General features: G+C 41.9%; 2 protein-coding genes across 3 annotated transcripts in view; one reads left to right on the top strand and one right to left on the bottom strand.

Moving 5' to 3' along the window:
* LOC138735751 (selenoprotein P-like) overlaps positions 1–18,615 on the top strand; it is a 29,144-nt gene extending 10,529 nt beyond the window's left edge. For both annotated transcript variants that reach the window (XM_069884107.1, XM_069884115.1), the window contains exons 3-5: positions 9,458–9,670; positions 11,235–11,352; positions 17,237–18,615. In XM_069884107.1, coding sequence (XP_069740208.1) covers positions 9,458–9,670; positions 11,235–11,352; positions 17,237–17,539 — 634 coding nt within the window. In that variant the 3' untranslated portion in view covers positions 17,540–18,615. The remainder of the gene's footprint in view (positions 1–9,457; positions 9,671–11,234; positions 11,353–17,236) is intronic.
* LOC138735769 (otogelin-like protein) overlaps positions 1–22,398 on the bottom strand; it is a 190,645-nt gene that overhangs the window by 157,876 nt on the left and 10,371 nt on the right. The window lies entirely within an intron of this gene.

Here is a 22,398-nt window from a genome sequence, read left to right as displayed (position 1 = left end):
ACATTTAACTGAATTGGAGCACAAGAAATTAAAGAGAGATTGGGTAGGACATGTAACAGCAGCATCGTATAATTCAAAAGCAAGAGGAGTGGCTATATTAATTAGCAAAAATGTGCCATTTAAAATAGAAGAGGAAATAATAGATCCAGCAGGGAGATATGTTATGATAAAATGTCAGATATATTCAGAGCTTTGGAATCTACTTAATATATATTCACCTAACGAAGAAGATCAAAAGTTTATGCAAGATATCTTTTTGAAGGTAGCTAATACGCAAGGGAACATACTAATAGGAGGAGATTTCAATCTGAATTTGGATCCAAATATGGATAAAACGGGGAAAAAAATTAACAGGAAGAACAAAGTAACCAAATTTATAATTAAATCAATGCAAGAAATGAAACTTGTGGACATATGGAGGAAACAAAACCCAAAAGAAAAGGAATACTCATACTATTCGACTAGACATAAAACATACTCAAGGATAGACCTATTCCTGTTATCAGCCCACATACAAGGGAGAGTTAGGAAAACGGAATATAAAGCTAGACTATTATCGGACCACTCACCCCTGTTATTGGCAATAGAGCTAGAAGACATCCCTCCAAGAATGTATAGATGGAGATTAAACCCCATGCTACTTAAAAGACAGGATTTTAGAGAATTTATTGAAAAACAATTAAAAATGTACTTTGAAGTAAATACGGAATCAGTGGAAGATAAGTTTATACTATGGGACGCAATGAAAGCATTCATTAGAGGGCAAATAATAAGTTATGCAACCAAGATGAAGAAGGACTATAATCAGGAAACAGAGCAGTTGGAAAGGGAAATAATAAACATAGAAAAAAAATTAGCAATAAAGGAAGATACAACCAAAAGAAGAGAATTGGCGGATAAAAAAATAAAATATGAAACATTACAAACATATAAGGTGGAGAAGAATATAATGAAGACAAAACAGAAATATTATGAACTAGGGGAAAAAACACACAAAATCCTAGCATGGCAGCTTAAGACAGAGCAAACTAAGAAAATGGTATTGGCAACAAGGAAAAAAGACAAACAAATTACATATAATCCAAAAGAAATTAAGGAAAACTTCAGAGAATTCTATGAACAATTATACCGAACCGAAAACGAAGGGAAAGAAGGGAAAATAGATGAATTTTTGACTAAAATTGAACTACCAAAACTACAAATAGAGGAACAAAATAAATTAACAGAACCATTTGGAACAGTAGAAATACAAGAGATAATAAAAAATTTACCAAATAATAAGACACCAGGAGAGGATGGACTCCCAATAGAATTCTACAAAACATTTAAAGACCTAATAATACCGCCCCTCCTGGATGTAATCAACCAGATTGATGAGACACAAAACTTACCAGATTCATGTAAAACAGCAATAATTACAGTGATACTAAAACAAGGGAAAGATCCACTCTCACCAGCGTCATATAGACCAATATCTTTGCTAAACACAGATTATAAGATAATAGCTAAACTATTAGCGAACAGATTAGCAGAACAGGTACCGAAAATGGTAAATTTAGACCAAACTGGATTTATCAAAAAAAGACGCACAACAGACAATATTTGTAAATTTATTAACTTAATTCATGCAGTAGAAGGAAATAAAGCACCGGCAGTAGCAGTTGCTTTAGACGCAGAGAAGGCCTTCGACAGAGTAGAATGGAATTACTTGTTCAAAGTATTGCAAAAATTCAGTTTACCGGAGAAGTATATTAATTGGATTAAAGCATTATATAAGGGACCGTTAGCGAAAGTGACAGTAAATGGACATGTATCAAAGCAATTTAACTTAAGCAGGTCAACGCGGCAGGGATGCCCACTATCACCATTATTGTTTGCGCTAGCTATAGAACCACTAGCAGAATCGATAAGAAGAGATAATAATATAAAAGGAATAAAAATAAAAGACAGGGAATATAAAATCAGTCTGTTTGCGGATGATGTGATAGTGTACTTAACAGAACCAGAACTATCAATAAAAGAACTATATAAGAAATTGAAGGAATATGGAGAAGTGTCGGGATACAAGATAAACGTAAATAAAAGTGAAGCAATGCCTATGAATAACGCGGATTTCTCAAAATTTAAGGAGGAATCCCCATTCAGATGGCAAACACAGGCAATAAGATACCTAGGTGTGCAAATAAACAAAAATCTAGGCCAATTATATAAACTCAATTACAATCCACTAATGAAAAAATTACAGGACGATTTAGAGCATTGGAAAGAGCTACCACTAACACTGATAGGAAGGATAAACTGTATTAAAATGAACATTTTTCCAAGGATACTATACTTATTTCAGGCATTGCCAATACAACTGACAGAAAAATTCTTCAAAGAGTTAAAGAAAATAATAAGGAGATTTTTATGGAGAGGGGGGAAACCGAGGATAGCACTAGACAAATTAACAGAATGGTATAAACAAGGAGGCTTACAATTGCCAAACTTCAAAAATTATTATAGAGCCGCACAATTAAGGTACCTATCAGATTTTTATCAAACAAGGGAAAAACCAGACTGGACGAGACTAGAATTAGATAAAATAGGGGAAAAGATACCTGAACACATATTATATAAATGGGACGAAAAATTGGTACAACATAGAACTTCTCCAGTATTACACCATCTCCTCAATATATGGAAGAAGATTCATGTAGAAAGAAATAAAATAAATTACCAAATACCAAAACTAATATTGACGCAAAATAAGCTACTCCCTTTTACAATAGACAACCTTGCCTTTAGAAAATGGGAAAAAAAAGGGATTAAAAGAATAGAAAATTGTTTTTCAGGAAGTAGATTCTTATCCTTTGAACAAATGAGAGATAAGTACAATATAACGGGAGATACAGCGCTGGCATATTACCAACTGAGATCCTACTTGAAAGATAAATTAGGAAGCAACTTGAGTTTACCAGAGGGAAGTAACCTTGAATATGTGATTACAGATACAATGTTAATCAAAAGATTTATAAAAAATATGTATATTAAACTGCAAGAAAAGGAAAATGAGGAAACAAATGGTAAAACTAAACAAAAATGGGAACAAGATTTAAATATAAAGATAAAAAAGGAAACATGGGAGAAGTTATGCTCTGGAACGATGAGAAATACAATAAATACGAGGCTGCGTATGATACAATATAATTGGTTACACAGACTATACATTACACCGCAAAAGTTAAATAAATGGGACCCAACAGTATCTGATAGATGTTTTCGATGTAAAAAAGAAAGGGGAACAACAACTCATGCAATCTGGACATGTGAGAGAGTAGAAAAATTTTGGGATGATCTCAATCAGATATTAAATAAAATAATAGAAAACAATATACCAAAGAATCCAGAGATCTTTCTCCTAAGTAACATAAAAAATAAAGAATTTGGAATTGACTTGGAGGATGCACAAAAAAGATTTGTTAAGATAGCCCTAGCTGTAGCAAAAAAATGTATTATGTCAACCTGGAAATTGGAAGATAATTTGAAAATACAACAATGGTATATAGAAATGAATAAATGTATTCCATTAGAAAAAATAACATATAGTTTAAGAAATAATATTGAAATATTCGAACAAGTATGGGAGCCTTACATTAAATACAATAGCGAAAACCTACCGGGAACAAACATTACCTAAGTTGATGGAAGGAGAAGAGAAGAAAAGAATGGACTCAGTAGAATTTCTGGTGTATTTTTGTTGAATGACAACATTGTCTAACTGAATTAATGCAACCTAGATTGTATAACTAAAATGGATGAGAGGGGGGGGGATGGGGGGGTGGCTTGGGAGGAGGGAGGGGGGAGGGAGAAAAAGTCACTGTAAATGTGTGGAAAAGAAAAAGTGTATATCATGGCTATTGTGATTTATGGTGTGAAAAATAAAAAATTTAAAAAAAAAAAAAAAAAAAAAATTGTATATCACACCTCAGAGACGGAATAGATGGAGATGGAATTTATCCAATCTATGTTTTAGATGTGGAACAGAAGTTGGAACTTTTTTTCATTCTACATGGTCTTGTTCGAAGGTTAATTCTTTTTGGGACTCGGTTAGTAAATTTTTTTTGTAATGAGTAACTGGAGTGACTTTTCAGTTAAGTCCTGAATTATTGTTGTTAGGAAATTTTGGAAGGTGTTACTCCTAAATTACAGTTGTCAGATTCTCAATTAAAATTTGTTAAGTTAGCTGTAGTAATAGCAAGGAAATGTATCATTCTAACATGGAAATCCGATGTTTCATTTACACGAGGAAGATGACATGCTGAGATTCAAAGTTATATTCCTTTAGAAAAAATCACTAATGTTGAGGGGCAAATATTCCTTTTTTCTACAAATTTGGAGCCCGTACACTCGATTGATGAGGCCGAAATTATAATTCTTTTTTTCTAAATTCTCCTGTCCAGTGAAGTTTTCTCTGAAAGAATAACAATGTTATGATATGTCATCTGAAGCAATCCGAATTAATTACAGTGCAGTAATGATATTATGTAATTTAGTTACGGATTAGATTAGAAAGACCGCAGAGCCCACCTCACTGACAAAAGGCAAAGGAGGAAAAACCCAACACCCAACCCCAACCCACCAATTTTCCCTTGCAACCGCTGCAACCGCATCGGACTTGTCAGCCACAAACAAGCCTGCAGCCGACGTGGACATACCCCTCCATAAATCTTCGTCCGCGAAGCCAAGCCAAAGAAGAGATTAGGTTGAGGGGAGGGAGGGTTTTTTTTATCTATATTTTCAGTAAATATCTGTTAACATTGTATTATGGTGACGTACTACCTTTTTTCATTAAGATCCTATATATATGTGGATTAAATAAAAAATCCCTATGGACGCTGCATGACCTGCTGAGTCCCTCCTGCATGTTTTGTGTTTTCACTTTCACTGAGCATTCAGTTTAGCAGAACTTCACTTCTGATTTCACAAACCTCTCTCTTGCTTAATTTTAATTCTTGGAACCTTGTGTGGGGAAGGCCCAAAGAACAGTGGCCCAGGTTTTGGCATGGAAAATATATTAGGCCTTTCGCTACAAATAAAAATGGGTGGACTGGACAATGGAGGTATTTTTTGATGATAAAACATTACTGAGGCTTGGGATGAGGTCACACACAGCCTGGCATGTAATGGTTAATTACCTAAGACTTGGGTTTTGTATCTTAAGACTGTAAGGTATAGGAAGCAGGACTAGGACATTCAGCCCATTGAGGCTGCCCAGCCATTTAATCATGAGCTCAGACCCATTGCCAGCCTTCTCCCTGAAGTTGTGCCCTCTTGTCCTGGATTCTCCCACCATGAGAAACAACTTTTCTCTGTCTACTCTGTCCATGCTTTTCAACATTCAAAATATTTCAATGAGATCCCCCTCACTCTCTTAAATTCCAATGAGTTCAGACTTAGAATCGTCAAACAGTCCTCATTCCCGAAATCATCCTCGTGAACCTCCTCTGAACCCTCTCCAATGTCAGCACATCCTTTTTTAAATGAGCTCAAAACTTCTCACAATCCTCCAAGTGAGGTCAGTGCCTTATTAAGCCTCAACATCACATCCCTGCCCTTGAAATGAACGCCAACACTGCATTTGCCTTCCTCACCACCAACTCAACCTCCAAGCTTACCTTCAGGGTATCCTGCACAAGGACTCCCAGGTCCCTTTGCATCTGGGGATTTTCAATTTTCTCTCCAGCCCATTTATTATGACCTTCAAGTGCTTTTTTTAAATATATGTTTCATCAGCATATAATGTGAGTTTGCTAAATTACTTACCCACCATCAACTTCAATAGCTTTCTAAAGATCTGGGATAACATCGATGGGCTCAATGGCCTCCTGCACCATGCTACATTGTACTACTGCAATGCTGCCACTGGAGGTCCTCTGTGGCCTGCAGCAAAAATGCTTCACCCTGGTGGCAGGATGTCAGAGTTTACTGCAATTTTCACACAGGGCTTTCACATCAGTTCAGGTACGGTATTCACTCCTCCTTCTTCCCTACCCTTTAAATCAGTTCTTTTTGAACTACCACACATCCTCATGCCTGTAAGAACTGAGGGAGATGTTCCACTTACACCCACATGACCTCCATTGCCACCATTCGAGGTCCCAGACCTTCCAAGTGAAGCAACACTTGTGAATCTGCCGGGGTCATCTAGGGTGGCCAGACATCCGGTTTTAGGGTGGACAGTCCAGGGTTTGAGCACTCTGTCCTCCATCTGGCGCCACCTCAAGCTGGACGTTAATTTGTCCTCCATTTGGGGGTATAGGGGCAGAATGGGCAAGGGAGAGGGGGTTAAGTGCCAGCTGGTGCATGCACAATGGATTGGAGTAGCGGGGCCTGCCGGTGTATGCACAGTGTACTAGAGCTGGTTGGCATATGTGCTGTGGGCCCATAGCATCACTGGCATGTGATATAAGCACGCACGCTTGTGGGTTCCGTCAGAGGGGAGGGGGGGAAAAGGGGGAAGAGAGGAAGAGGGAAAGAGGGGAAGGGGAAGAAGGGGGAAAGAAGTGGGGGAAAGGCGGGAATAGGGGAAGAAGTGGGAAAGAAGGGGGGGAAGTGCGCCCGCAGTCCCCTTCCCTGCTGAGAAAGTTTTCGAATGTCAGTTTGTGCACCCCCACCTGCCCCTCCCCCTACCATGGTTACCCTAATGCCCCCCTCCCATTGGTCTAGTTTTGACACTGACTCCGCATGTCCTATTTTTTGGAAATTGCCACCCTACACCTGCTGCATCCAGTGCTCCCGTTGTGGTCACCTCTACGTCGGAGAGACTGGCCACAGACTCGTTGAGTGAGACATGAAAGTCTGCAGATTCTGTGATTGTAGAAAAAACACACCGAAATGCTGCAGGAACTTCATGGAATCTACTCCTTGACGAAGGCCTGAGGCCCAAAATGTCAGCAATATATCTTTGTCTCCGATGGATGCTGAAAGACCAGCTGAGTTCCTACAGCATTTCTGATTGCTTCATTGAGCACCTTTTCTCTGTCTGCTGCAATAGCAGGGATTTTCCAGTGGCCACTCATTACAATTCCCCGTCCCATTCCCTTGCTGGCATGTCTGTCCATGGTCCCATGCACTCCCAGACTGAGACCACCTGCAAATTGGAGGAACAACACCTCATCTTCCGATTGAACACTCTCCAACTGGATGGCATTAACATGGACCTCTCTGGTTTACATGACCCTACCCCCCATCACTCCTTTCCTTTAGCTCTCTCTCTCTCTCTCTCTCTCTCTCTCCCTTTCTCCCTATTCCCTCTGTCTCCTGCTGAGTTCATCCAGCGTTTTTAGTGCTTCTTTTTAGTTTAAATACTCCTCAAAGACTTCTTAAGCCACGTAACTGCACTGCTCTAATTCTAGACCAGCCATTCTCAATGGGGGACATACTCCCCTCTGAGATGCCAGGATATTTAACTGGGTGGGGGGGGGGGGGGGAAACGGACTGAAATCGTAACTTTTTTTTGTTCTTAAGCAGTCGGTAGAAAAGAAGAACTAACTACAATAAACTTGACTGCTTCCCAGGGAAGGGGGCCCATAAACTTTTGAGGGCCATAGCCAAAAAAAGGTTGAGGATGGCTGTTTGAGACAATAGTTACTATTAGAACTCCATAATGTTTATTTGTTCTGCAAGTGTGGGAACTAACACAGAGCTGTGATTTCAGAGCAGGTTATGCCAAAAGACCTTGGATTTGCATATCCTTTATGCTGTATTTAAAAAAAACTACTGGAGCTTTAAAAGATAATTCAGAGGTTTTTTTTAGTAATTTGCCTCTTTCTTTTGGTCAATCAGCTTTTCTGTGGATCTCACATGGAAACATTGAAAACATCACAAATGTTTTTCCCATTCCTCGGATCCTGATGGGCCAGTGAGTTTGCAGATAATATGAAGGTTGGAGGAGTTGTGGATGGAACTGAAGGTTTTCGAAGGTTACAAGAGGATGTAGACAGGATGTAGAGTTGGGCAGAAAAGTGGGAGATGGAGTTCAATCCGGATAAGTGTGAGGGGATGCATTTTGGAAGGTCAAGCCAGAAAGCTGAGTACAGAGTTAATGGTCGGTTATTTAACAGTGTGGAGGTACCTTGGGGTCCAAATCCATGCATCTCTCAAGGCTACCACACAGGGTTGATAGGATAGTTAAGAAGGACTTTGCGATGCTGGGATTCATTAATAGGGGGATTGAGTTCAAAAGTTGAGAGGTCATGATGCAACTCTACAAATCTCTGGTGAGATCCCACTTGGAGAATTGTGTCCAGTTCTGGTCACCTCATTATAGGAAGGATGTGGAAGCTATGGAGAGGGTGCAGAGGAAATTTACCAGGATGTTGCCTGGATTGGAAAATAAGTCTTATTGAGGCAAGGTTAGCAGAGCTGGAACTTTTCTCTTTGGAACGTAGAAGGATGAGAGGAGACTTAATAGAGGTCTACAAGATTCTGAGAGACATAGATCATAAGATGAAGGAACAGAAGCAGGCCACTAGGCCCATCGAGTCTATTCCATGACTCTACACTAAGCTAAACTATGCTCACACATAGTTCCAATTTCCAGCCTTTTCCCCATATCCCTTGATATCCTTACGAATGAGATACCTATCCATTTCCTGTTAAAATACTCCTAGTGATCTGGGCTCCTCTGCTTTGTGTGGCAGTGAGTTCCACAGATCCATGACCCTCTGACTAAAGAAGTTCTTCCTCCTCTCTGTTTTAATTGGATAGCTTCTAATTTTAAGACTATGACCCCTTGTCCTCGATTCACCCACGAAAGGAAACATCTTATCCACATTCACTCTGTCAAAACCTTTTAATATTCAAAATGTCTCTCTGAGATCCTCCCTCATTCTCCTATACTCCAACAAATACAATCCAAGTGCTGCCAAACGCTCCTCGTACATTAGCCCCTGAATTCCCACCCTCTCCAACAATAGCACATCCTTTCTAAGATTGGGGGCCCAAAACTGTACAGAGTTCTCCAAATGAGGTCTCGCCAGTGTCCCATAGAGTCTCATTAACACCTCTCTACTCTTGTACACTATTCCTCTTGAAATGAGGCCAACATAACATTTGCCTTCTTCACTACCAATCCCACCTGGCATTAACTTTTAGATGACTCTGCCAGGCCCTGTTTCCCAGGGCAGGATCAGCAAACACCAGAGGACATGTGTACAAAGTGAAGGGAGGGAAGTTTAAGGAAACATCAGAGGTAAGGTTTTTTCACATAGAGAGTTGTGGGAGCTAGAAGGCCTTGCCAGGGGTGGTGGTGGAGCATGAAGCATTGGGGGCATTTAAGAGAGATGGAGGGGCCAGACCTACAGTCCAGTGTCAGGTGTTTTAATATTTCTCTTTTTTTCATCCTGCTCCTTTAACTAACACCGAGTTTCAATTTCTTTCAACCATTACTTTTAAAATCAATTTATAATTTTAGTTTGAAGAACTTGAAGCACAAATTGGATCAAGATGGGTTGGAGCACATCTCTTACATGGTGGTAAACCACCAAAGAAATGACTCACGTGAAAGGTACCAAGAACTGAAAGAAAATGTCCAAGGAGAACTGCCTGTGTATCAACAAGAAATTGATCAGCCTGATGTTTGGAACCTTCTCCAAGGCCAGAAGGATGACTTCTTCATCTATGATAGGTCAGTTATTCCATTATGTGGCTGTCTGATGGTTGTCAAGTTATTTTTATTCTGTTAAATGGGTGTGAAGACCTGCATTCACCCCAGAGACCCTCATCCATCCTTTCTGCTACATGGATATCAGTACAAGGTGGGGGGATGGAAGTTTAGGGGGAACATCAGGGTTAAGTTTTTTTTACGCAGAGAGTTGTGAGGGCCTGGAATGCCTTGCCAGGGTTGATGGTGGAGGCTGGAACATTAGGGGCATTTAAAAGACTCTTAGACAGGACCATATATGTAAGAAAAATAGAGAGATTGGGAAGGTTTATTTGTCTGTGTAGATTTATATAGGTTGTGGGCCAACATGGTGGGCCAAAGACACTGTACTGTGAGGAGTGTCTTGAAAAGATTTTTTAAAATCAGATTGCAATCATTCTTTTGCCTCTCTTGGCTGGTCCACAGTAAACCATCAAATTAATTTGACCAAAGGTGGGCTCTTCTGTCTCTGAACTTGCAGGAAGAACTTCTACACACCTTAACTTTGTACAATGGTACAACACTGTAATGGGCTCTGCTAGCTCCTTCCAGATTGTAAGAACTTACCCTCAAATCTCATTTAAAACTCTTTAGACGTATCCGCTCTTGTTTTTGATCACCCAATTAAGGGAAAGATATTGGCTTTCACGGTTTTTCATTATCCTCAAAGTTCACATTTACACATCAGATACTATTTGTTGTCGTGAATGGTAAAAGTTCCATTATTGTGAAGTAGTACGACATTTAGACTGTAATATACATGAAACTCTTTAACTGTGTCCACAGTAAGGAGTCGCCACTTTGTCCAGCGTCCCTCACAGAAATGAGGTCCCAGTGATGAATGAACTCACGACCCCTGGTTTACAAGACCAGTGCTCTTATCACTGAGCTATCGGAGCCTGAGATTCATCATTATTATTATCCCTTACAGTCAGAGAAAGTGAAGTAAAAGAGAATCCCTGCGTGTCTGTGGATTCACCTCCCATGCTTTCGCAGCCCATGCAGCCACACAAGACTCCAATCCAGTACAAATTATCGGCAACCTGATCCCAAATACAAACTTTCGACATGTTGAGGATGTTTTTGGCGCCCTCCTTGCCCTCAGCACCCATATGAGCGATCCTCCAGCAACCCACAGCCTGGAGAGAGTCCTTTAACAAGTTGCCAGCAGCCCTCACCCTGCATGGGTACCTCGCCCTCAAGTCACTAATAGCTCACCACCTGTGTGTGTCCTTAAGCCGCAGAGCCTCTCACTAGTCCACCGCCATAGTCACTGTACTGAGGGCTGTCTCCTCTAACTCTCCTTCTCAACAGAGGAGGGAGGGGGAGAGAGTGTTCTCCTTATTATGGATGCCCTGCATCAGTCCGTTCCTCCCCTGGAACCTGCAATTCCTCGTGGCGCCTGCCAAACACAGATACCACTGTCTTGGGCCCAGATCCTGGGGTTGCAGGAGTAGTCAGGCCGAAGGGCCACTTTCCATGCAGTAAATCTCTAGGACTGTGCTTAGTCGTCAGGATATGGGAAGGTAACAAACTGTTTTTTCAACAGGTGTGGCCAACAGACCTTTCACTTGGAGCTACCATTCACCATTCTCAGTGAAATTTACGTGGAGAATGCAATTAAGCAAACATACTGCAAGGAAATCTGCACCAATTGTTCCTTGGCGGTAAGGATCAAGGCATGAATTTAATCTCTATTACCACTGATGGATATGCCAAAGAGAGAATGCCTGGCACAGAATCTGGGACATGGGACAGCAGGTGGAGCAAAATCCAAGGCTAGACTAACCTATCGACATGTGGTGGGATGGCGGGGGTGGCTTATACTTTGATGAAGGGCTTAGGCCTGAAATGTCCTATGGACACTGCAAAAACAGTTGAGTTCCTCCAGCATTTCTGTGTGCTTTAACTACAATCACAGCGGTTGCAATTTCCATGCACTGACACAAAAACACAAGAGGTTTCTGCTTCTATTACCCTTGTCAAGGCCCTGGGACATTACAGCCAATGACAAATGATCCTGCCATAGGCCATAGAACATTACAGCTGAACCACTTTTCTGCCTAGTCCCACTGACCTGCACCCAGTCCATAGCCCTCCACACCTCTCCCATCCACGTATCTGTCCAAATTCTTCTTAAATGTTAAAATTGTGCCCACACTCACCAGTTGCCTGGGTTTCAGGGGTGAGTTACAGGGAAAGGTTGAGTAGGCTGGAACTTTATTCCCTGCACCGTAGAAGATTGATGGGTGATTTGATAGGTATTTAAAATTATGAGGGGGCAGATAGAGTCAATGTGGGCAGGCTTTTTCCATTGAGAGTGGGGGAGATTCAAACAAGGGGACATGGATTTAGATTCAAGGGGGAAAAGTATAGGAGAAACATGAGGGGGGATTTCTTCACTCAGAGAGTGGTGGGGATGTGGAATGAGCTTCCGGCCAAAGTGGTAGTTGCGGGTTTGATTTTAATATTTAAAGAAAAGTTGGATAGATATATGGACAAGAGAGATGTGGAGGATTACGGACCGGGTGCAAGTCAATGGGACTAGGTGGGAGAAGGTGTTCGGCATGGACTAGAGGGGCCAGTCTGGCCTGTTTCTGAGCTTTAATTGTTGCATGGTTATATATGGTTACTTCAGCTGGCAGCTCATTTCACACTCCCACCACTCTCTGCATGAAGACGTTTCTTCTCATGTTCCCGTTAAACTTTTCCCCTTTCACTCTTAACTCATGTCCTCTAGTTTGTATCTCACAGTGGAAAAAACCTCCCTACATTTACTATGCCTGTCTCCCTCATAATTTTAAATACCTCTATCAAATCTCCCCTCATTCTTCTACACTCCAGGGAATAAAGTCCTAACCTGTTGAACCTTTCCCTGTAACTCAGTCCCTGAAGTCCAAGTAACTTGTGTTTTACATGTCCCAGCCTGATTAGAGACATATCACCTATCCCGCACTGTCATCAGATCTACATCCTGAAACTCCCTCCCCCTCCTCTCCAGGATCGTGGGAGTCCCTACACCCAGCACCAGATCAAGAAAGCAACTCATTTTCTCAAGAGCAATTTGGGATGGGTTAGCCTTACCAGTGATGGTCAGATCCTGAAAAAGTATTAAGACACGAGGGCTCACTGTTTAAAAATGAGTTATCACACTGGATAAGATAATTGACGCTGAGATAAGGCGATTCTTTGCCTCTCAGAGGATGATGAGTCTTTCAAAGTCTCCTCTGAGGATGGTGAAGCATAGTCAGTACTCTTCAGGCAGAGAGAGATTCCGGAGAGGTCTGTTAGTGAAAGGTTACTGTAGTAGTGGAGTTGAGATTAACAATAATTGTGCTAAATGGAAGACATGCCTGAGACAGAATTTCTATGTTAATATTGTGTATTTTTGTTAAAAAATGATCCTAAAGTACTAGAGAAGATTAAGTGAACCACTATGGGACAATCTTGGAGCAGAATCAGGCTATACAGCCCATCAGATAAAAACATAGAAAATAGGTGCAGGAGGAGGCTATTTGGCCCTTCAAGCCTACATCACCATTCATTATGATCATGGCTGATCAGTACCCGGTTCCTGCCTTCTCCCCATACCCCCTAATCCCCTTGGCCACAAGGCCCATATCCAACCTAGACTTAAATATTGACAGGGAACCGGCCTCAACTACTTTCTGTGACAAATAATACCACACCTTTACCACTTTCTGAGAGAAGAAATCTTTCCTCATCTCAGTCTTAAAAAAAATCCCCCTTATCCTTAAACTATGGCCCCTTGTTCTGGTTTTTCCCAGCATTGGAAACTACTTTCCTGCATCTAGTCTGTCTAAGCCCTTAAGAATTTTATAAGTTTCTGTTCCATTCAAATCACAGCCAACTGTGACAACAAATTCCACAGATTTACCACCCTCTGGCCTGAGAAATCCCTCCTCATCTCAGTTCTAAAGGAACGTTCCATTTATTCCTCGTCTCTCCCACTCTCAACATCCCACCACCACATCTTCTCCTGATCCTCTCCTCATCCAGTCCCTTCAGTAGTGCTTGCCCCAACTGGGAACATCCTCTGTTCAATTTTAAGCCTCAAGCTCATGTGTTAATCTGCCATTGTCTTACATCTTCATAAGACCATAAGATATAGGAGTGGAAGGTGGTTATTCAGCCCATCGAGTACCGATCCATTCTCCCAATCAGGCCCACTCTCCTGCCTTCTCCCCATAATCCTTGATACCCTATTTAGAAATCTATTGATCTCTGCTTAAATACACCCAATGACTTGGCCTCATCAGCCATCCACAAATTCCAGAGGTTCACTTGGCTAAATAAATTCCTCCCCTTCTCTGTTTTAAATGGGCACCCTTCCATCCTGAAGTTGTACCCTCTTTTCCTAGACTCCCTTACCATGGGAAACAACTTTGCCACATCTACTCTGTCTAGGCCTTTCAACATTTGAAATGCTTCTATGAGGCCCCCCTCATTCTTCTGAACTCCAAGGGGTACAGTCCAAGAGCTGTCAAACATTCCTCATATGCTAATCCTTTCTTTGGAATCATTCTTGTGAATCTTCTCTGAATCCTCTCCAAAGCTAGCACATCCTTTCTTAAATAAGGTGCCTAAAGGTGCACCTCGTCCTCCAAGTGAGGCCTCACCAGAGCCTTATAAAGCCTCAAGGTCACTTCCCTGATCTTGTATCCTATTTCTCTAGATATGAATGCCAACATTCCCTCTCACTTTCTCTCCTCTAGGTCTTTACATCCAGTGTAGGTCAGCAAGGATGGTGCAAGATAAGAAACGAGCAAGTTATTGTGACGAGTTGAAGTTCAGGGAACTCAGTCTACTTTGCAGGTCTACAGTTACAAATGCAGGAGTGAAGCAAGGCAGGAAGAGTGGATGGGTGCTTGGAAGCTGATTTGACAGTCAGATGAAGGTATTTGGTGTCCCAGGAATACAGCAGGATGTGCCTATAATGGATCAAATATTTGCACTTTGAACAGAATGACTATGTGTTAGAGATCCACCACAAAGGTCTTGAAGGGTTCCAATCCGAAACGTTGGTCTTGCTGAAAGGCTCCAAGTTGAAACATCAAAAACAATGATGCTGCTCGACCTAGTTCCTCTTCAATTGATTCTGCTTCCAATTCCAGCATCTGTGTCTCTCACACATGAGAGACACAGATTCACAATCAGTATTTATAGTCATGAACATGTCACAACAATTCATTGTGTTGCAGCTGCTATAAATTACATTTAAAAATAAATAAATACATGTTAAAAGAAGAGAAGCTGAGGCAGTGTCTGTGGTTCATTTTCCATTCAGAAATCTGATGGCAAAGGGGACGAAGCTGTCCTTGTGCTGAGGGGAGCTTCGTTTTCAGCCTTCCTCTGATGGTAACAGTGAGAAGAGGGAATGGTCTCTTGAGAATTCTTGAGGATAAAAGCCCCTCCATGAGTGCTCCATGTATGCAGCCCTTTCTCTGCCACACAGAATTCTGGGAGGGCAGGTTTGCCATCACTGTCTCTCTCTCATTCACTTTATGTGACTTACCCATGGTCTATATAAATTGTACATCTATATTTTTTATTGCCTCTACCACTTTCCCATGGACCTTTATAAATTTATAAAGGTTTATATAGGTCAACACAACTACAGGGCTGAAGGGCTTATACTGTGCTCTACATATGCTTAATTACGTAATAATTAGGCATGATTAATTTTGTTTAAATACAAGATCATAATTAGTGGATATGTCACTCAGACGTTACCAGTGGAGGAGAGGCGCCCCTCTCCCTGGGGATGCCTGGCCGTGAGTGTGAAATGGCGCAGAGAACCGGTTAACTGTGGTCCAGTGTGAACAACAAAAACGGCTTCCTTAACTGGTTCATTGAATGGCCAATTTACAGGTTAGCCAGTGTGAAAAAGGCTATCAGGTATTCTCCTGTATGATTTGTGCCTGACCTGACACACAGTCAGAGACGTCTTCTGCTCCCACCATTGTGGGCTGCAATTCCCTCCCTTAGTTAATCAAGGCTCATAGGATTGGGGGCAAAGTATTGATGTGGATTGAGAACTGGCTGGCAGGTAGAAGACAGAGAGTTGGGATAAATGGCTCATTTTCTGAGTGGCAGGTGGTGACCAGTGGGGTGCCACAGGAATCTGTACTGGGACCCCAGCTGTTCACAATTTACATTAATGATCTGGATGAGGGGATTGGATGTAATATCTCCAAAATTGCAGATGACACTAAGCTAGGGGGGGTTATGTGCATGGAAGAGGGGGTCAGGAAGCTCCAGTATGATTTGGATCAATTGAGGGACTGGGCAGATCCATGGCAAATGCACTACAATGTGGATAAATGTGAGGTTCTCCACTTTGGTCATATAAACCGGAGGGCAGATTACTATTTGAATGGCAATAGATTAAGAGATGGGGAAGTGCAGAGAGACCTAGGGGTACTTGTACACCAGTCTCTGAAGGCGAGCATGCAGGTACAGCAGGCGGTTAAAAAGGCAAATGGTATGTTGGCCTTCATATCAAGAGGGTTTGAGTCTAGGAACAAGGATACCTTACTGCAGCTGTACAGGGCCTTGATGAGACCCCACCTGGAGTATTGTGTGCAGTTTTGGTCACCTTATCTAAGGAAGGATGTTCTTGCAATGGAGGGAGTGCAGAGGCGATTCACCAGGCTGATACCTGGAATGGCAGGAATGACTTATGAGGAAAGATTGCGCAAATTGGGGTTGTATTCGCTGGAGTTTAGAAGATTGAGAGGGGATCTCATAGAGACGTATAAAATTCTGGCAGGACTGGACAGAATGGATGCAGATGGGATGTTTCCAAGGATGGGAAAATCCAGAACCCGGGGCTATGGTTTGAGGATAATAGGCAAACCATTTAGGACCGAGATGAGGAGGAATTTCTTGACCCAGAGGGTCAAATGACCTACTCCTGCTCCTATCTTCTATGTTTCTATGTTAGTACACCATTGCAATGGTGTATCATTCTCTGCCTGCTGTGTGCAGACACCTGCAGAGAAACTGGCCCTGGGTCTCCGACCATCTATCCTTGAAAAGAAGTTATTAATTTTCAGGGCAGAACTCTAGTCTTGCTGCACTTATGCACTTAGTATGTTCACAATGACAGGTGATTGTCAGCGAAATAACCATGATTGCATTTAATGCAAATTTAATAGCAGGGAGCTTTATCTGGTAAAAGTGCATCAATGATTTAGTTGGAAACTATGTTTAATAGCTTAACTCGTAATCCATGCAGATTCTAAATTAAGTGCAATAAAAAAATGTATGAGTCACCTTTAGAGGGTTTGAAATTTTAAATTGAGATGTACAGCACAGTAGCAGGCCTTTCTAGCGCATAAGCCTGTGCCGCCCAAATACCCCGATTAACCTACAACCCCTCTATGTTTTGGAGGGCCCGGAAGGTACCCATGTGGTGAAGGGAGAAAGTCCTTACAGAGAGTGCTGGATTCAAATCGGGGTCGCTGGTACTGTAATAGTGTTGCGCTGTGCCATCCAAATATCTGAAATATCCTCTCTTTTCTGCAGGAACTGCCTTCGGCCTGCAGCAGCAGAAATGCAACAGAGCCCAAGGAGACAGGAGGAGACAGTCACCGTGGAAAACATGGCGGCTCACATTGGAGCCACGGCCGCAAACACCCCCATAACTCCCATAAAAAGGCTGCAACGGGCTCTCTCCCCCAGAACAGAACCCAGCACATCCAGTTAGAACAAGGTGGTCATGGCCACCATCATAAGCAGCACAAGCATTTAGAGAGCTCACAATCAAGGGAAGAGGGAGGCCACGACTCTGCCACCACGGGTGAACCGCACCAACAGAGTGGTCTGTGAAGAAATTCACTGCCATGCAAGAGGAAGTCCTTCTGACGACCAGATGCCATGTCAGTCCCAGCAGGGATCAGGTGATGATGATACTGTCGCCAACTGCAGCGTCAAAGCGCTTCTGGTAAGAAAGTGTCTTGACAATGCAGGGCACGGTCGTCGTCCTGACAGTGACAGGCAGAAGTCAACGGGAAGAACCTGTCTGAATCCTGACAGTGACAAATGCTGTTGGGTCTCTGACCCATGCGAACCCGGGCAGGCCAGATGCAATGACCACCTGACAGAAAGTGACAAAATGGGCAGCAGTAGACTGCTGTCTGCTTTCATAAAGCATTGAAATCTTTTAGATTTCAGCTTTGAGATACCCCTCATTCCATCATGAGGAGCAATCAGCTACCAAACAGTAGTACCTACCCGATCAGTATAAACTTCAGGTTAGTCCTTCTCTAACTTGCTATTTTCCCCCAGTTGCGGTTGTTTCTGTGAGGAAAGCAGCACAAACTACACGATAGTAGCTGTTATCTGATGTAAGACAAACACAAAGGGAAGATGAGTTTAAAAAAAAGAGAAGCTAATCTCGATAATCTGCCACATGCACAACTATACTGGTGAATTTACGTTTCTGATCCATCAATTTTTTTTCCTGCGATGATTTTGAAAAAAATTCCTCTGCTTTGTGTCTTCTTCTCAAATACCTGCAAATGAAACAAGCCAGAACATTTCTTAACAATTTAGCAAATAATGCCTGAAGTTGCTGGAATTGAAAAAAGCTCTTGCTTGGGGCTGAATCCCACCTCGCAGTAACTTCACACTCTCATTTGCTTTAACATCCATCAAAGAAATCGTTGAACGCAACTATCGATATTCAGCTCGCAGACCACGTTTGCCCTTTGGTTAAAACCAATGAATGATTATTTGTGATGAGTTTGACAGCAGGTGCCATATTCCATGATAGTTTACTAGGAAAACAGCAACCCTAGTTTACCTGAAATCCCTGTATGGCAAATGCAGGCAGATTACATCTCCTCGAAGATCCACAGGAAGGGTAAGAAGATGTCAATAAAAAAGACTGCTTCTTGAAATCATTCTTGGTGTCAGCACATGTTTAAGAATAGATCTACCAACGGTCAGGTTACATTTAATGTTGCTACAACACACCAAAAAGAGAAACTCGGTTGGTCTTTTCAGCGTCCATAGATATATTGCCAATGTTTTGGGCCTGAGCCCTTCTTCAAGGAAGAAGGGTTCAATTCCTTGAAGAAAGGCTCAGGCCTGAAACATTGGCAATATACTACATCTTTGTCTCCTATAGACGCTGAAAACGCCAGCTGAGTACCTCCAGCATTTCGGTGATTTTACTACAATCACAGCGTCTGTAGACTTTCATGTTTCACTACATTTAATATTGGTTAATCTTTTCAGCCTCCACACTTCACCTTAATCATATTTAATAAAAGGATGAACTTAACGCACACATACCATTTTCCAAGAAGAAACCAAAAGACATAGGAGCAGAAACAGACCCATTGAGTCTGCTCCAACATTTAATCATGAGCTGATCCATTTTCCACCCAGCCTCACTGCCTGGCCTTCTCCCCATAACCCTTGATAATCTGACTAATCAAGAACATATCAACCTCTGCCTTAAAAGCACCCAATGACCCGGCCTCCACAACCGTCTGTGACAACAAACTCCATAGATTCACCACCCTCTGGGTGAAGAATTCCCCCGCATCTCTGTTCTAAGTGGATGGATTTCAATCCTGAAGTTGTGCCCACTTGTCCTAATGAAGGTAGGGTGGTGGATATGCTGTATATGGATTTTAATGAAGTGTTTGGCAAGATCCCCAATGGCAGGGTCATTCAAAAAGTCATGGGCGTATGATCTATGGAACCTTGGCCTCATGGATTTGAAATTGGCTAGTCTAGAAAAAGCAGTGGGTGGTGGTGGATGGAATGTATTCCATTTGGAGATGTGCAGTTTCGTATGGGTCTGTTCTGTGATTATTATAAAAGAATTGGACAAAGAACAGGTCCCACTGACCTGCACCCAGTCCATAGCCCTGCATACCTCTCCCATCTATGTTCCTGTCCAAATTCTTCTTAAAAGTGAGCCCATATTCCTCTCTTCAGCTCGCAGCTCATACCATACACCCACTCAGGGTTTAGCCAGGACAAATGTTTGGGGGGAGCGCTGGGGTGCTAGCCAGGACCTACCTGTCGACTGGGAGGGGGAATCAGTGCTATTGGATGCCGGAACTGCCCCTCTGATGTAGGCGATGAAGACACTCCTTTTATTGCATCAGGCATCACTAGTCGTGGACTGGGGTGAGTGGAGCATTGTTAGCATGTATCAAACTAGATGCTAGTGACGCGAGAAGGGGTGGGGATGGGTCTGACAGACTGTGATGGCCACGACCATATGGTGAAGCACAGCACCTTGTTTGGGAGGGCAATGCCCGTGGATAACCCCCCCCCCCTTGATGCTGACCCTGCTCCCTCTCTTTCATTCAACCCATGTCCTCTTGATTGAATCTCATTGACCCTCAGTGGAAAAAGCCGATCTACATCTACTCTGTCTGTCCCCCTCATCATTTTAAATACCTCCATCAAATCTCCCCTCATTCTTCTACGCTCCTGGGAATAAAGTCCTAATCTGTTTAACCTTTCCCTGTAACTCAGTTCCTGAAGTCTGGGCAACATCCTAGTAAATCTTCTCTACACTCTTTCTATCTTATTGATATCTTTCCTGTAGTTCGGTGACCAAAACTGCACACATATTTCATATTTGGCCTCACTAATGTCTTATACATCTTTACCACAACATCTCAATTCCTGTACTCAATACTTTGATTTGTGAAGGCCAAGATGCCAAAAGATCTCTTTACAACCCTGTCCACCTGTTACGCCACTTTCAGGGAATTATGTATCTGTACTCCCAGATCCCTCTGTTCTACCGCACTCCTCAGTGCCCGTCCATTCACCATTTACCATGTACGTCCTTTCTTGGTTTGTCCTTCCAAAATGCCACACCTCACACTTTTCTGCATTAAATTCCATCTACCATTTTTCATCCCATTTTTCCACCTGGTCCAGATCCCTCTGCAAGCTTTGAAAACCTCCTTTGCTGTCCACCACACCTCCAATCTTAGTGTCATCAGGAAATATGCTGATCCACTTTACTATATTATTATCCAGATCACTGATTTAGACAATAAACAACACTGATCCCTGAGGCCCACCACCAGTCAGCCACTTCTAGTGCAGCCCCTTCTTAAATGCTGTGAGTGACTCTTACCCACCATTCTCTTTGTCAGTGTGTTACAGGTACTGTTAGGTCTGCTTTGTTCATGAATGAGTGAGACAAACACCAGGCTGAGTCGAAATCAGGGTTCTTTGTTCTTTATTACCGGATTGTAACACTTGCAACTAACCATGTTAGTCGGAGAATGCATTCTGCCGTTATCAGCAAAATGGTGATTTTTTATACCCTTGGATACATGCTTAGAACATCATCATATCATTACTTGTCCAATGACTAAAACTGTTGCTATCCTTTCCCTGCTAGCTTCCTGCCTCTCAATCCATCAATGTCTCTCTTATCTTGTAAGTACAAGGATGCATTCACATCTTGTTACAGCCCTGTACAAGGTAACTCCTTACACATTCCCATCTCATGATGTTTTACCTTACAGTACTCACCACTCTCTGGGTAAAAATCTTTTTACTTTTACAATATTTTTATTGTTTTCAATAATAATAAACAAGTAAAAGGCATAAAACAGGGTAAGCACATAAAAATGAATATTCAGGTGTAATCATTATATGTAAAAAAACTTATATGAACATAATACTTTAACAAAAAAGACAAAAAGAAATACAAAAAAAAACACACACTTAAACAAATATAAAATTGTTAATTGAAAAAGACAAACAAAAAGATATTACTATTCTACAAAATCAATTTTCTGCCTTCCGAAATTGTTGGCCTTTGCATATAATTTACTACCGTGTGGAGAAGACCTAGCGTGTGAAGCCTGGATTCGGTGGACTGTGCGGAAGAAACCATCACTGGTTCAATGGGCAGAAAGGCGATTCTCAGCATGCGTTGTGGAGTGCTAAGAGGGCACAGTGAGACACATACAGAACATTGCTGGCCATCCAATGCATCCTGACCTGTCTCCAGCCATCTTGACTATGTCTTGCCACTGGGTCCAGATAGGCCCAGGTGAGAGAGTGAGGCTGACGCCTGCACAACTCTCCCTCACTTTAATCCAAGTCAAGTGCAAGTCATGACTTAACCCAACGCGCAACACCTAAAGTCCTGTGGCGATGGGGGAGTGGCAAAGCAGCAGTTTAAGTCATGGACATCTTCAACTACGAAGGACGAACAATATAACAACAAATCATAAAACAATATCAGCGTAATCATAAATTATGAAACTAATTGTTAAAAGGACCCCATAAATTAAAAAAATTATCCCATTACATTACTGATATTTTCCAAAGTTTAATATGTCATCATATCTGACAGCCACTGACTATGAGTAGGAGGGACAGCATCTTTCCACGATCAGTATTGAATGTCATGTGATGACCTGTTTACCAGTGTTATGAGCCCAAAGGCCCCAAAACCCAACAGCAATAAACATTCACCAACAAGTAGTTACTTAAGCAAAAATTGTTTTTAATTATCTTTAAACATGAAAACAGAATCAAACTTTAACTTATCACTATTAACTTAACTAACCTAATTTAACCCCCTTCTAATTCTAAGCGCAAGTGTATGTGATGTGTGCGTAAATTTAAGAAAAGTTATTTGGTTCACAGTTCAATCTCACTTCTCATTCTTCCAAGTTCGCGGTTGC

The sequence above is a fragment of the Narcine bancroftii genome, chromosome 1, assembly GCF_036971445.1.
Source record: "Narcine bancroftii isolate sNarBan1 chromosome 1, sNarBan1.hap1, whole genome shotgun sequence".
NCBI lineage: Eukaryota > Metazoa > Chordata > Chondrichthyes > Torpediniformes > Narcinidae > Narcine > Narcine bancroftii.
The sequence above is the reverse complement of the archived record's forward strand: the minus strand, read 5'-3'. Positions and strand labels throughout refer to the sequence as shown.